The sequence below is a fragment of the Theobroma cacao genome, chromosome 6 (assembly GCF_053813885.1).
Source record: "Theobroma cacao isolate CCN51 chromosome 6, ASM5381388v1, whole genome shotgun sequence".
In the NCBI taxonomy this organism is placed as follows: domain Eukaryota; kingdom Viridiplantae; phylum Streptophyta; class Magnoliopsida; order Malvales; family Malvaceae; genus Theobroma; species Theobroma cacao.
The window spans coordinates 30921288-30933608 of record NC_142644.1 but is presented as its reverse complement, the minus strand read 5'-3'; the positions used below and the strand labels follow the sequence as shown (position 1 = coordinate 30933608).

General features: G+C 38.1%; 3 protein-coding genes across 3 annotated transcripts; all 3 read left to right on the top strand.

Moving 5' to 3' along the window:
- The first annotated feature begins 983 nt into the window (after positions 1 to 983).
- On the top strand, positions 984 to 1690 carry LOC18597142 (uncharacterized). Its single transcript, XM_018123714.2, has one exon. The coding sequence runs from the start codon at positions 1067 to 1069 to the stop codon at positions 1418 to 1420; it is 354 nt and encodes a 117-aa protein (XP_017979203.2). The 5' UTR covers positions 984 to 1066; the 3' UTR covers positions 1421 to 1690.
- Positions 1691 to 2400: 710 nt separating this feature from the next.
- LOC18597141 (putative GPI-anchored protein At1g61900) lies at positions 2401 to 7096 on the top strand. Its single transcript, XM_007025996.3, has 8 exons — positions 2401 to 2790; positions 4052 to 4231; positions 4319 to 4924; positions 5294 to 5539; positions 5681 to 5692; positions 6131 to 6274; positions 6401 to 6445; positions 6678 to 7096. Exons 1-8 carry the CDS (start codon positions 2721 to 2723, stop codon positions 6752 to 6754), a joined length of 1380 nt encoding a protein of 459 aa, XP_007026058.3. The 5' UTR covers positions 2401 to 2720; the 3' UTR covers positions 6755 to 7096.
- Positions 7097 to 8927: 1831 nt separating this feature from the next.
- On the top strand, positions 8928 to 11574 carry LOC18597140 (protein DETOXIFICATION 40-like). Its single transcript, XM_018122670.2, has 7 exons — positions 8928 to 9323; positions 9430 to 10061; positions 10262 to 10318; positions 10432 to 10670; positions 10864 to 10982; positions 11057 to 11143; positions 11297 to 11574. Exons 1-7 carry the CDS (start codon positions 8982 to 8984, stop codon positions 11357 to 11359), a joined length of 1539 nt encoding a protein of 512 aa, XP_017978159.2. The 5' UTR covers positions 8928 to 8981; the 3' UTR covers positions 11360 to 11574.
- The last annotated feature ends 747 nt before the right edge of the window (positions 11575 to 12321 follow it).

Genomic DNA, 12321 nt, shown 5'->3' with positions numbered 1-12321 from the left:
AGACCGAGATGAATTATTTATTTGAAATGAAAGTAGATTAATCACCTTCGGATGCCATCTTTCTTGACAGATTGAAGCACCATGTTTTTCAACAACTGAGAAGATTGCACACGATCAGGAGAAAAACATGGGAAAAATAACTTATTTACGAGACATTAATATGAGAAAAATGGAAGATTTTTGGGTTAATTACATGTGTTTCTCCTTCCTTGATTTACGTTTTCTTCATATTTTATCAGTTTGATTTCAATTATAGAAGTTGGTCAACACAAGTTGGTAGCATTTCAAGCTAGTTAATGTGAATAGAATATTCAATTCTCCTCTTCTAGTTTTGTTCATAATTAGCTAGTAGTTAGTTGTAAATTTAAAGCTAGTAAAATAAATAGGAATCTTGAGATTAATGTGAAAACATAAGGTACGTGTAAATGGAATATTAAGCATAGAAGAAAGGAAACAGGTAATTGCCTCGAGCAAGCGTAGCACCCACCCACGTGAGGAAGAAGTTAGAAGGAAAAGGAATTACAAGTCAAAGATTCCAACAGCATGTATCTTGTTCACACTTGGTTTTCATTTTTCCAATCCAAAGATGCTTCTCTTAATCCTTTTCACACCCCAAAATCCACCATCTGTTTGGTTTTGACTTTGGTTTGTAGCTGGCAAGTTTCTCCCAACTTTGCTTGCTTGTTGTTAAGCCAATGCTTAAACCTTAAGCTGAGCCGTCTTTAATTTAGCCACCTTCATGGCTCCATCCTCTCCGCCCAGAGACTAGCTTGAAGCTCGTTTCAGCTAGGCTGCACCGTCTCATCTGGGTCCCTCTTTTAGCACGGCCTGTTCAATTTTATTGGTCAACTAACCAAGCGATCAGGTTTCCACGTAAGACCAGGGCTCAAGGTCCTGTCATTCCTGTCCTACGTGGTTTCCAGGAACCTTAGTTACCTGACCTGTCTTCTTTTCTCTATAAATACTGTGACTCCTTCCATGTTTAAGATCTCTTCTCCCGGAAAATTTCTCTGTATTACTACGTATAGATATAGACAGGTTTAAGAAACTACCGGAGAAATCAGAAATGGGGAATTGTCTTAGACACGGAAAGGCATCTTGGGATGATGACGACTGGGGGTCTTTGGCCTCAACTCACAGGCAAGAGGATGATGATGGTGAGGTTATTAACATTACGGAGAAGGAGAGCTTGCTTGGTGCAAAGAGAGTTGCTTCGTTATCTTCGTCATCTCCATCAACCCGAGAGGTAAAGATAACCATTTCAAAGAAGGAGCTAGAGCAGTTGGTACGGAAAGTGGACATGCAAGGTCTGACTCTTGAACAAGTCCTGGTTAGTATGGTCAAGGGTGGAGATGTGTATGAGCTGGAGCACCATCGGCCATGGAAGCCGGTCCTACAAAGTATTCCGGAGGTGAACTAAATAAATGAGTTGCAGATGGTGCAATTCTATGGATTTCTTCATCCTCAGTTCTCTGGGTTTCGATCATCTTTTTCCATGCCTTGAAACGTGAGAACTAGGCTTGAAATGATTCATGATTTTGTTAAGGTTATTGTACATAGAGAATAGGCCGTTTTGAAATTTTTTTTTATGTGTATATGTCCTGAATTCTGGTACATGAACATTTTCTGTATTTAGTTGTCATAGACTTAAGGGAATACATAATCAAATAAACTAAGGCTTCTATATCAACTTCTACCCAAGTCCCAAAAAAAAAAAAAATCTCACTGCTTCTCATGGTTCATCCTTACAATGAAGAACAACTCTGTTGCTGCTCAATGTTCTCTCAAACTCATCAATCCTGCTTAGATGATTGTAAATTGATGTTGGGATACGATTACCACGCAGGTTTCTCGCCAATCCTCCATGTGGCAAACCAAAACAGAGGAACATTTCTTGCTATAATCCCTTTAATTTGCAAGCCAAGGTGATCAGAAACTAATCCATGCATATAGTAGTTGATCTTCCAGTAGTTAAACCAAATGACAACCCAAGTTACATGGTCATGGTCATGTTTGAATTTCACCAACAACGATTCTGCCATGTCCGGACACTAAACTTGGGCTGTTAGGCTTTGGGTCATGAGTTTGGTTTGCCTTTGAACTCTTAGGCTTCCAACCTAGAGTAAACCGACTAGGCTCATGTCCGTTCCATGTTGGGCGGAACTATCCTCAATCTGTCAGTCGGGCTTGGCGGAGGCCTTGTTTCGGTTCCTGTCAGGTCCAAAGCTATTTCAAGAAATAAAAGAGACGTTGCATACCCAAGGAACCATCACCAGAATTATTAAAAACTCCCAACCAACAGCCACGTGCCAGATCGCAAGTGCCCTCAGGATGACTTGTAAACCAAGTGGGGGGAGAGAGAGAGAGAGAGAAAAGAAGAGAAAGGCAATTGATGGCGTTAATGCACTAGTGGGAGTGTTTAATTTGAGTGTGGGGTCTGCTTTCTCTAGAGAGGACAGCTATTTTCATTACTCCTCACTGCTTTCCTGTTTTTTTTTTTTTTTGGCTTGGTTTTTCCTTAGTCCCCACCACTCCTTCAAGCTCATTCATGGCTTCTCTGGGCTCTCTTCTCTCTCTGTCTGCTGCCATGCCTTCCTCTTTTCCTTTCTTACATTCCCACACTTCTCTATCTCCTTGACCATTGCTTTAATCTCTTCTCCACTTTTAGTTTTTTGTTTGTCTCGTCACGCAACCTTATTTTTTATCGAAGGAGAGAAGACATGAGTGCTGGGGTGTCTCTCAAGCACCGCGTTATCATGTTTCTGCTTGAGCTGTTTGTGTTTTTTGCCTGTGAGTGAATTTTCAGCACTTCTTCCTTGTTTCCTGTTCTGGGTTTTGTTTATTTTAGCATGATCTGTTAGTTTTAGCAGCTCGGTCACTCTAGTCAAAATTGCATCTTTGTGTAGGAAATGTTAGCCTAGATTTCTTAAATTTTTGTTTTGTACTTTTGGGCTAAGAGAAATGGCTTCTTCTTAGATTTGACAATAATAAGGCTTGTAAATTTCCGTACTTTTATGTGGGAAGATTCTTGATTGAAAATAGTATTGCAATTTTTAGTGAAGTTCTGCATTGGCTGTTTAACTTATTGAAACTCTAATTTCTTGCATTATTGGCTCTTTGATTCTGATATATTGTAAGCGTTTAGTGTTTTCCAGCTTGAAAGCTTCGTTTAACTCTTTATTAGTCTTGTTATTTATGTTAAATATGATGTTTGAGAAAAGAAATGATGGATTGAAGAGGAAGTTAATGTACTGAGAATGTTTGGTTCTGTTGAATAGTTAAAATTAGTTAATAGTTTGCTAGTGATTTGTTGTAGTTTTAGCCACCTTTCTGCTAACAAATAATTTCCCTTTTGAGTGTTTGTTACTGCTTACTACGAATAGGTGTTGTAGTCGTTTACATTGTTCTTTTATCTGTTTAAGCTTTTAGAGTGGCTGCTTCTTCAACAAGGATACAACTACCACAGAAAATCAGTTGAAGTGGTTTAGCAAAAACAGTGCTTAGAAATGTGTGATCTTGATTTTGGTATCCCTGAGACATTTACAGAGAGGTTGACCATGATTAGAACCTGTCAAGGACAACTCTCTGTTACAACATGAAAGAGGTGTTTGAGATCTCTTGACTGATCTATAAATCGATTGTGTTGGTGTTAGAATGAGAAAAATAGGTTTGTGGAGGGAAAAAAACTGGGAACAGTTAAAGCTAAATGAATGAGGAACAGACATGAGACATGTCTTAGCAATACCATTGTCTCTGTGACCAATGCAAAGCAACAACTTAAGGTGTAAGCACTCAGCTTTTTGCAAGTTATGCTCTTAAGTATAGCAGTTCTCAGGTCCTGAGTTGAAGCTTTCATGGTTTTTCTTTCCTTTCCTTTCCTTTCCTTTCCTAGTCTGAGGTTGTGGGCAATGCCTCTTGCCTTTGTGAACTTAAGCACTAAAAGTATTTGTACTTATAGTGTGAAAAAGTGGAAATTCTGCATCTTACTTATCTGGTTATCTTAGTAAATAGTATAATGTATTCATCTCATTGATCCATGCTTTTATTTCAGGCTTCCGTGAATGTTTATCCAGCCCACTGGATCATGTTAAAGGTTATATGTTAACAGACAGACGAGCTGATGCTTTCGTACCTGAAATTACTCCAAGTGCATCTCCTCAGCCATTTCTTCCTCTTCTTGCTCCCTCTCCATTGTCACCCTTCACAAATAGTTCTGTTCCTAAATTATCGGGTATGTTTTACATAGTTGGTTACATTGGAATGCAAAAGCAATAGGGGTTAAGTGTTTAATTACATTTTGGACTTGGCCCTTTTGTAGGACTTTGTATTTTAAACTTCACTGCTGCTCAAAGCTTGATGAGCATGACCTCAATCGATTGTTGGGCTGCATTTGCTCCATTGTTAGCGAATGTAATATGTTGCCCGCAGCTGCATGCAACTCTTGTGATTCTTGTTGGTCAATCAAGTAAAGATACTGGTGTGCTTGCTCTAAACAGAACCCTTGCCAACCCTTGCCTCTCTGATATTGAGAAAGTCTTGGAAGGCCAGGGTGCTGGTGAGAATTTGAAGCAGATTTGCTCAATTCATCCATCAAACCTTACTGAAGCATCTTGCCCTGTAAAAGATGTTGATGAATTTGAGAGCACTGTAAATTCTTCTGAGCTTCTTGCTTCATGTGAAAAGATTGATCCTGTGAAAGAATGTTGTGACCAAGTTTGTCAAGGTGCTATATCAGAAGCTGCAATAAGGCTTGCACTGAAAGCTTCTGATCCTTTGAACATGGATGTGCCCCATGTTTTACCAGAGCACTCAACAAGGGTAAATGATTGTAAAACTGTTGTCCTTCGGTGGCTGGCAAGTAAACTTGATCCTTATCGAGCAAAGGAAGTTCTTAGAGGACTGACCAATTGCAATGTTAACAAAGGTGAGTTTGGACTAAAGCATAGATGTCAAATTTCACTTTATTAAATGTCTTATATTCATAGTTTAGATTCACCCCTTGACCTTCTCCCCTTAGGTATTACCATCTGATTAATGTGTATAAGAGCGTCCCTTTGGACAATGAGTAGCACAGAAGTTTTTATTACCTCTATCTATTTGCTTCTACAATGGAAACCTTGTTAGCCAAGGTGGCTTTTCCACTGTGCTTGTCAGCTATCATTTGTTGATGGCAGTTGTAGATGCTAATCTATCCGTAGGGATCTCTCAGGTCTAATGATAATATTTCAGATGACCTCTTTGACTTTATATTTAAGTTCTTGATTTTTTCTCCATGTTCTTTCTTCTGCTTCAGTTTGCCCTCTCGTTTTCCCCAACATGAGGCATGTTGCAAACAGCTGCTGGAATGGAATAAATAACCAGACAGCATGTTGCGATGCCATGGATAGTTATGTTTCTCACTTGCAAAAGCAGACCCTGATCACCAACTTACAAGCTTTGGATTGTGCTACCTCACTAGGGTTGAAGCTACAGAAATACAATATCACCAGAAATGTTTATAGCCAATGTCACATAAGCCTCAAGGATTTCTCCCTCCAAGGTTAGTTTTGTTACTTGACGCACCTTTGATGAGCAAGCTGAAGTGATCTTCACATGACAATTTTGAACTGGTACTAACACTTAATTCTTTTTTTCATCATGATCAATTTGATACTTGATACCAACAACTTGTATGCATCAGTTGGAAGTCAGGGTAAGATGCTTACCCCCACTTAATTTTGGCTGCATAAATTTGCATTTGCATACTGGGAATTATTTCCTATTTTCTTCTCTTTAAGTTAGTTTATCATCTCTGTTATCTCTAACTGTGACTTCTGATTTCTTTACTATGGTACTTACATCGTGTTGAAAGCTCTTTTTGAAAGCAGCAACAATGCTCATACTCCCTCGAGATAGTTCTCTTTAGGAGAAGAAGCATTTGGTGTTTTGTTTTTGCCTCTTGGGGTTTAGGAAAGTGGGGGTGAGAGTTGTTACAATTGGAAGAATTATACCCTTTTTGGAACTAGAAAACACTAATTCATTGTTTAGTTGTAGCCATCCTGTTCAAACAGAGCATATTAGATTAGATAATATGCCCCTGACCATTTATAATATAATTGTGTCTAACTTGAGTTGCTTCCTCTGCTTTTAGTATCTGGATGCCTCCTGCCAAGCTTGCCCTCTGATGCGACATTTGACAAGTTCTCTGGTATTAGTTTCATTTGCGATCTAAATGATAATATTCCAGCTCCATGGCCCACTCTGTCACTACTACCAGCTTCATCATGCAAAAAATGTATGTTGTATTCTCAAGTTTGCTTCTAGAATGGATAGTTCATATTAGAAAGCCATTTCAAAATTAACATGACTGTTTTCCCTCTGTCATCTTTTACTTATTTTCAACTGGAATTTTGGCATGCAGCTGTCAGAATTCCTGCACTACCTGCAGCAACAAATGCTCAAACTGGTAAGATGTAAACCTTTTTACTCCTCAAATAATTGTAAATCGATGGAGATGAGAGGAATTTGTGGATGTTGGTCTGAAATTGATGTTGAGTTGCTATCTCGTGTTGGTCTCAAATGTGTCGGGCAAACATAAGGTTGTAACCAGGATATCTTTGAATAAAGCTATGCCTCAAACTGAGTTATATAAACTTTGGTCTTTGCCTCTCTCTAAGTAGTCATTCTCTCTTCGGCAGGTCTTTACAATGAATATGTTGCAGTTTATCTTCTCATTGCTTCTTCGATGGCCATAATGATGCTCTTACAATTCTAGTTTGAGGCCGAGTCAGTCTTTCTCCATAACTGCATGATATAACATCGGTCTCTGTAAGTCTGAGCATAACTGGATGAAGTCTTCTCGAGAAAAGGTTTTACACTGTGATACAGGCATGACCCCCTGTTCATCGAAAGTTATCAGTAGTGACACTCTCAACCGGAGGTGGACTCACATCGTGCATCTGATCATATTAATTCGTGATTCTTGCATGTTTTGTGTAATAATATTTTGTAAAGTAACTTGGGAGAAGAGAAAAGCTATGTTGTATCTATAAGTATTAGACAATACCCTGTAAATTTTGATTGGAGATTTATAAGAATCTTACTCTATTTCTTGGGAGCTGTGGCCTGTTGAATACAACCCGCAATGCATTTCTTCATCAATCTAGCAATTTGACAGGCTTTCCCTTTTCTACATCCATGGCAATTGTTGGAACTTGGAAGTTTCTTCCCTTGCCAGTTCCCTGCTGATCTACATCCACCCCTCCTACAAACTTTTCTTCAGTAAAACCATTTTCAATTAAACAATAGAATCCGTTGACCATGCATCAGAGCTGGGCACGAGCTCATCGTGTGTATTGCTACATATGAAAAGGGAAACATAAACTTCAACGACGATGGGCCACCTCCAGACGTATTTGAGCTTAAGGCTTGTGAGGTTCTGTCCTTTGAGAGCCCGCCTGTCGTAAAGCTTGAGGTGGTCGGTCCGTTTTTGTTGCTGAAACTCATAAATGCTGTTGGGCCTACATCAACGTTTCCACACCACTCCTTTAATTCAATGTGCTGTACATTGTCCACAGTAGCAGACACAAAGTCTGAGTAAAGTACAGAATCTAAGATCAAATTAAAAAAGGAAAAAAGTAAAGAATATTAGATCCCTCAAATCCGGATGTGATCATCAGCTTATTCTTCAAAGATCCCAAAAATCCGGATGCAATTGGTTCAACGAATCTGAACATTGGAATGCTGTATTCCCTCATGCAAAGCATGGAACCAAAACAATAACCTAGTTATAATAAAATAAATTTTATGGCATATGGCCCTTGATTAGCACCTGATATTATATAATAATTTCCAATTCTTAACGAGTTTAATTTTGTCCCATTTTAATTTCGGGTAAGCGTTATTTTCAGTAATATATAGAATAAACTCTCACTGCCTTTTTTGAAAAAAAAAAAAATAGCACCTGATGAACATGAATTGCACATGCTAAATATTTGGCCCTAATTATTGCTGCAACCATGGCGTACGTAATAGTATTAATTATGATTATTGTTTGAAAATTTATAAAATGCCTGAATGGTAGTACATACATCAATGCAGCTAAATTGATTAATGGTCTTGATCTGACATGATAAAATCTAACAGCTAAGGCAGATCCTTCTAGCTGGTTGCAACAAGGTTTGATTATATTACTTAGAAAAAGTTTTTTTTTTCATTAAGGTAGCGTTTGGTATAAGGGAAGTAAAAGTATATTACTTGCAATGTATCTAATTAAATTATATTATAGTGTTTATTTTACAACAAATCACTGTGATGTAAGATTGCAATGCAATCATATTATAACCAAGGGATGTAATGTGATTGTAGTCTAAAACCAATACAATCACATTACATTGCACTCTGCAATGTTATTAAAGATATTTTTACCATTCAATTTTATTATTTTGTTAAAAATATTTTGTAATGTTATAATTAAAATAAAAATTATTAAAATAAAATATGTAATATAAAAATTAGAAATTAAAATAAAATAAAGTAAAAGAAATTAAAATTTATATAATATAGGTAAAAGAAATTAAAATAAAAGATATAATATAAAAAATTATATTAAAAAATGAAAATAAAATATATAAAATTATAATAAAAATAAAAATAAAATATATGACATTAAAAATATATTTAAGAGATGATATTATATAAAAATTAATAATAAAAAATATAAATATATTAAACTCGTATTTTAATAAATAGGGATAATTCTGAAAATTAACATTACATTTTTAATAAAGTACTTGTAAACCAAACGCTGCAATTTTATCTTTCCTGCATTTTAATCATTATTTTACTTGTATACCAAACACTATAATGTTATTTTTCTTACAATCACATTACTTGCAATCATATTACTTGTAATCATATAGCATTGTCAAGTACCAAACGCTTTTAATCATGTCATCAGGTAGCCAAGTAGCTTTTCTCCTTATGTAGTGAGAGAGCTAGAGATGATCATGGCCTCAGAGAACAGAATAGACTGTGCTGAAAATGAGGTGCATCAGCCACTGTTACATTACTACAAATCTTTCTCACCTGAGCCATGTGTTTCTGATCTTCTTGAAGATACGCTATCAGATAACAGTTTATCATTGTTTTGGCGAATCCAGAGAGCTACATGGATTGAGCTCGGTATCCTCTTCCACCTCGCTGCCCCTGCAGTCGTGGTTTACCTGTTCAACAATCTCATCTCCATGTCCACCCAAATTTTTTGTGGCCATCTTGGCAATCTTGAGCTTGCTGCAGCTTCGCTTGGTAACAATGGTATCCAAACTTTTGCTTATGGGCTCATGGTAAGTTTCTCTCTCTAAGGCACAGGTTCAAGCATAGCTAGCTTAGTTGAGAAACCTGAATTACATCGATAACTTGATGTACCTGATGAGTTGATTGTATATGCAGCTAGGGATGGGAAGTGCAGTGGAGACACTGTGTGGACAAGCTTATGGGGCAAACAAGTACGGAATGCTAGGCATCTATCTCCAAAGATCAACAATCCTTCTTATGGCAACTGGGATCCCACTTATGATCATCTACATATTCTCCAAGCCCATCTTGCTCTTACTAGGAGAATCACCAACGATTGCATCTGCAGCAGCAGTCTTTACTTATGGCCTCATTCCACAAATATTTGCCTATGCTGCCAATTTCCCCATCCAGAAATTCCTACAAGCCCAAAGCATAGTGTTCCCTAGTGCATGCATTTCAGCAGCTGCACTTGCACTACACCTTTTAATGAGTTGGCTTGCGATATTCAAACTGGGCTGGGGGTTGTTGGGTGCATCATTGGTGTTGAGTTTATCATGGTGGATCGTAGTCGCAGCACAATTTGTGTACATCGTAATGACTGAAAAGTGCAAGCACACATGGACAGGTTTTAGCCTACAGGCTTTCTCTGGACTATGGGACTTCTTGAAGCTATCCGTAGCATCTGCTGTCATGCTGTGCCTAGAAACTTGGTACTATCAGATAATAGTTTTGATTGCTGGGTTGCTCAAAAATGCTGAAATTGCCCTGGACGCTCTTTCCATCTGGTAAGGGCAATAACTAAAGCCTAGAGGGGCATGCGTGAAATGTACAGAATATTGCTTCTTTCGACATCAAACCAAGGAGTATAGTACCTTGGAATGTTGACGTAGCTATAGGAAAAATCTTAGATAAGTTATTTCTTGGCCTCTAGGCCTTATCCTTCAGACATCAGGCTAACGATTTCATGCTGTTTTGCTAAACGCAGCATGACGATATGCGGATGGGCTTACATGATTGCAGTCGGCTTCAATGCGGCTGCAAGGTAAGTTCTTCAGCTTTTCATTCATGGCTCCTTTTCATGGACATGCAATCGTAATTCACAATTTAAAAAATTCTTGGTCTGAAACTATTTAATTGTGAACTGATTACACATAGTGTGAGGGTCAGCAACGAGCTGGGGGCTGGACATCCCAAATCAGCAGCATTTTCCGTAGTCATAGTAACTTCGAGCTCTTTCATCATCGCTGCCATCTTCGCCATTCTCGTGCTTGTTCTGCGCCGTGTCATGAGTTATGCCTTCACCAGTGGTTCAACTGTTGCCGATGCTGTCTCAGAACTCTCTCCTTACCTCGCCATCTCCGTCCTACTAAATGGTATCCAACCTGTTTTAACTGGTAAGAAAACTGATCATGCCCAATAGCAATTCAACCACATGAAAACCTCCATATTATACTAACAGTCAAACCTCAGTTGCTCAGAGTTAAATCACATATGGACTCGTTGTTATACATCTACATCAATGGGAATAATTTCTCAATTATCATTAACTTTGTGGTATTATTGTGAAATGACTTGCATTGATTAAAGGTGTGGCTGTGGGGTGCGGATGGCAAGCATTTGTGGCCTATGTTAATGTCGGGTGCTTTTACTTTGTTGGCATCCCATTGGGTTGTGTTCTTGGCTTCAAGTTCGACTTTGGTGCGAAGGTACAAGCAAGCCTCGAATCTCCACTCCTTTTCAAGCTCGACTTTAGTCATTGGAATGTGCTTGTTTTGTGCAGGGAATTTGGTCGGGGATGATGGGAGGCACTGTTATACAAACTCTCATTTTAATGTATGTCACATTTCGTACAGATTGGACCAAAGAGGTAAACAAAACCCTCAAAGAATCTTTACATTTTCCATCTGAAAATGAAGGATTAAGAATTGTAACATGACAAATATACAGTTTATAATGCTTAAATGTCCTTATCTGATAGCATATTTCCATTAATTCTCATGAGCAATTACTTCGTGATCAGGTTGAGAAGACAAGGAATAGGCTGGATAGGTGGGAAGACAAGAAGGAGCCTCTGTTGAATTAACTCATGAACTTGTCACAGCTTCCCAAATTTCACATATTGTGTCATCAAATAAATGCCATATATATATGTGTAGACTGCCAAAATATTTTCCCTTTCTTCTCTCTCTCACCTTTGTTTTGATTTTTTTTTGGGTTTTGTTTTTAATGAATAAAGATGAGCAAGAAAAACATCATGAATCTAGTAAGCAGATACGTGCCATGCTCAAGTTTGAAGGATCCCTTCCTTTTTTTTGACAGTTTCTTGAAGATTCTGTGCTTTCTTTCTCAAATTTTGTCTCATTTTTCCAATCGGTTAAGTAAAATCTGCCACACATGTTTGTGAATTTTGATGCACTGGTGCCTCATTTCTGGGTCCGTACTTGCTCCAACAACTAACACTCCTGTTCCTGAGAGCAGATACTTGTAAATTAGAACCTCTGCTGCCATTGCTATGAAGCTCCATTTATCTTACAATTGTCTGAATCAAAGCTCAGTGTCTGAGTGCAAGATCCATCCACCAGACTGAAATTCTAGCATGTTACTGGTAATATATATACACGTACTATAAGCAATGGAACCTAGTGGTAGTTTATGGGGATTCAATGCCCTGGCCTGCCCTCTTCTGATACCATACTTTCGAAACATCAATGGCGAACTGTCAAATGAACATGCACCGATTGATACACATTATCGTTCAGACAAACTAACAATAATTACCTTGTTAGTGGCCATCTCTATCAAACTAATGGTGTCCAAGTCCAACCTGGTTTTTCAGGTAGAAGGTTTTGCCATCTCAATCGGTGTATGGCCAAACTCCCATCCCCTGAATCCACTTAAGCTTTCTAATGATTCTAAATTGTTTTAACTCGATGGAAAATGACTTGAGTGAGACACCTCTTTTTTAAGTCTAACCAGTAATGACAATCGCTGTTGAATGATACAAACCTAAGAGGTCTAAACTGATCGACTCAAGCAGAATCAAAG

Coding starts and splice junctions, on each gene's coding strand:
- LOC18597142 (XM_018123714.2), top strand. CDS start 1,067: ATGGGGAATTGTCTTAGACACGGAAAGGCATCTTGGGATGATGACGAC.
- LOC18597141 (XM_007025996.3), top strand. CDS start 2,721: ATGAGTGCTGGGGTGTCTCTCAAGCACCGCGTTATCATGTTTCTGCTT. Junction 2,791..4,051: donor GCTGTTTGTGTTTTTTGCCT/GTGAGTGAATTT, acceptor CTTTTATTTCAG/GCTTCCGTGAATGTTTATCC. Junction 4,925..5,293: donor CAATTGCAATGTTAACAAAG/GTGAGTTTGGAC, acceptor CTTCTGCTTCAG/TTTGCCCTCTCGTTTTCCCC.
- LOC18597140 (XM_018122670.2), top strand. CDS start 8,982: ATGATCATGGCCTCAGAGAACAGAATAGACTGTGCTGAAAATGAGGTG. Junction 9,324..9,429: donor CTTTTGCTTATGGGCTCATG/GTAAGTTTCTCT, acceptor TTGTATATGCAG/CTAGGGATGGGAAGTGCAGT. Junction 10,671..10,863: donor TATCCAACCTGTTTTAACTG/GTAAGAAAACTG, acceptor CATTGATTAAAG/GTGTGGCTGTGGGGTGCGGA.